Consider the following 2,786-nt stretch of genomic DNA (forward strand, 5'->3'; position numbering starts at 1 on the left):
TTAACAATTAAGAATAACCATCCTGAAGAGTCTTCCTGAAGAATCCTCATGAATAAACATCATGAGGAGCCAGCATTAAGATCTGTTGTGGAGAATCATGAAGAACTATCATAAAGAACCATCATGAAGAACTATTATGAAAATGAACCATTGTAAAAAACCATCGTGAACAACCATCGTGATGAACCGTCACGGAAAACCATTATGATGAACCATTATGATGAACCATTATGATGAAACATTATGAAGAACTATAATGAAAAATCATTATGAATGTTCGTCATGATGAAGAATTTGGGGCATTGTAAAGGTGTATAAAATTTATTCTAACACTTGTTTTGTTCTGTTTTTTCACTGCACATAGGAAAAGACTTGGATTGTTTGAACTACTGGTGATTATGAAACCCTCAAAAGCAGAACTTGACTGAAACCCTCATTTCCAATGTGTTCTACATGAATCTGAACTTAAATTTACTGTTTGTAATATGCAGCGGAACCACTCTGGTTTTTTCTTTTCTTTATGGTTGTTGCACATGATCCTCCTTGTCTCTTATTTCCCTGGACACTAAAGCTTGATGTTTGTAGAAATGGAATCCAGTAGATCCGCTTTGATCCAGTCGATGAAGACATCATTTTAGTGTTTCTTTTCATCTCGTTTTTAAACTACTGCTTTCAAAGTTGAAACCTGGAGGATGTTGAGGAACACAAAGTACAATGGTTGTATTTTTTATGGCTGCATGACTGGACACAGCAGTGAACGTGAGTGAATGTACAACAGCACCCTCTACTGGTGAATTCAGTTCAAGAAAAGAGAGCTCACAGGGGAGCTTGATCAGGTTTAAACTGCTTTTATTGTTTTCTGTAACTTTACAAACCGCTTTAAATCAAGCTTGGCGTGTGGCAAATACGCACAGGTTTCGCCAACAGTGCATCATCTCTGTCATCAAGTAATTCACTGAAAGCAGTCATCATCCATCATGAAGCTGCATGCAAGATGGTCTACAGACAAGGTTTCAAGTGGCTTCCCAGTCCGGTTAGAGTGAGAGCGGGTTCAGCGAGTCAGAAGTTCAAGCAGCCAGTTTTGTGATGAGTCCCCTGCAGGATGAGTCATCAGGCCAAAGCAGCCATGCAGGAGGGGGCTCAAGCAGGGAGGGGTCACCACAAAAAAAAGCAGACTCATGCGTGTGCACTACAACATTATGTTAGGTTAAATGTCTGTCAAAATGATGGCTCTAAAAATGAAAATGTTCGTTAAATATCTTCAAGTCCTAAAATCAGTGACGTGTGGTTTCATGCTGCCTCTGGTTTGAAAAAGGTAAAATAAGTAAATAAGTTAAACTATAAAACAAAGGAGCAGCAAACAACGCATGCAGACATCTTTCTGATTGATGCCAAATGAAGATCTGACATGATTTACACCAGTTGTGACTTCCCCACTTTCATTTTCATTTTCACGTCTGACAGATTTTTTTAAACAGAAACAGGGCTGAATGTCAGTCCTCTTTGGGCTCCTGAACGCCTCTTGCTCCCTCCTCCAGTCATGTTTGTGGTGGGTTCCCGGCGCAGAGTGTCATCATCCGGGCGTCAGGATCAGCCAGAGTCGCTGCGCTCCGATCCGCCCTTGAGGTGTTCCCCTGCGTGGCCGCCGTCCGACTCCTCCTCGATGGTGACGCGCGTCTCCGCTGAGGAGCACTGCGAGCTGATGCTGCTCTGCTCCGCGCACAGCGCGCACGCCAGCGGAGACGCCGACGAGCTCTCATAGCGGCGTAGTCCCAAGTGGTTGCCATGGTTACCACAGAAGGGCAGGGACATCTGCGCAGAGCGCAGCCCCGCAGCGGTGGCTGAGAAGGTGAGGCTGTGTTTTTTGGGCAGGGTGCCCCATTCTCTTTGCTGCTCCTCGTGCACAAGGCGCGTGAAGATGTTGACCCTCCTTTTTTCCTTCCTCTTTGAGCGGAAGTAACCAAGCATGATGCCGCACAGAAACACGCCATAAAAACTCATGACTATTAAAATGTAAAGGTATGCGTTTCCACCCGCTTTGTCTGCCTGGGATCCCACGGTGCTTTGGGTCTGAAGGATGACGCGCTTGGGTGATGGCGTTGAACTTTCCATGTCCTCCATGTTCCAAATTCTCTAAATAAACGAAAACAAGTTCATGAAAAAAACAGGCAAGAAAACCTTAGTCTAAAAAGAAATACTAAAAGGCGCACCTTTACGCAGTTTTTACGCACAAAAGAAAAAGTTTTACCAAAGTTTAACCAGTCTCTAAAAACAGATGTATATGAATAAAGACAGAGTTCTCTGTTTGTTTAACTTTAAGTTAGTTCAGGTTGCTTATTGATCCTCTTATTAACGACTGGTCCCATCAGATGAACGCGCGGAGGAGCGCCTCTACTAAAATATATATGGATATCTTCTCAAGAAAACCCATTCCACCTGTGTAACATCTTTTGTTCTTCTTGTAAAGAGAAACACAAACAAACAATTGGAGAACTCACCAAATAGGACACTTGAGTTTCAGGCGACTTTCTGCCTTCTGTCAGGAGTTACGGAGTTTGGCAGAACTTTCGCTCTGGAGGTTTTTTTTATATGAACACTATGGTGTGTCGTCATGAGTCACGTGACATAGTTTGTAAACTGAGATCTGAGTGTGTGGAAGCTGCTGGAGGGACACTAACATGAAATGCAGAAAGTAAAAGAGAAAGATATTACCTGTCGTCTGTTACCTGCAGCTCATGGAGATTCAGCTGAGAAATCCATGGCGGATGCAGCAAATCCAAAAAGTG

General features: G+C 43.3%; 1 protein-coding gene across 1 annotated transcript; it reads right to left on the reverse strand.

Annotated features, from left to right (window-relative positions):
• Positions 1–832: 832 nt before the first annotated feature.
• kcne4 (potassium voltage-gated channel, Isk-related family, member 4) lies at positions 833–2,586 on the reverse strand. The gene is made up of 2 exons (XM_004075469.5): positions 2,499–2,586; positions 833–2,133 (listed from the first exon to the last, which is right to left on the reverse strand). Exon 2 carries the CDS (start codon positions 2,119–2,121, stop codon positions 1,591–1,593), a length of 531 nt encoding a protein of 176 aa, XP_004075517.1. The 5' UTR covers positions 2,122–2,133; positions 2,499–2,586; the 3' UTR covers positions 833–1,590.
• Positions 2,587–2,786: the final 200 nt, after the last annotated feature.

This window comes from Oryzias latipes, chromosome 13 (assembly GCF_053564925.1).
Source record: "Oryzias latipes strain Hd-rR chromosome 13, Olatipes_Hd-rR_3.1".
In the NCBI taxonomy this organism is placed as follows: Eukaryota; Metazoa; Chordata; class Actinopteri; order Beloniformes; family Adrianichthyidae; genus Oryzias; species Oryzias latipes.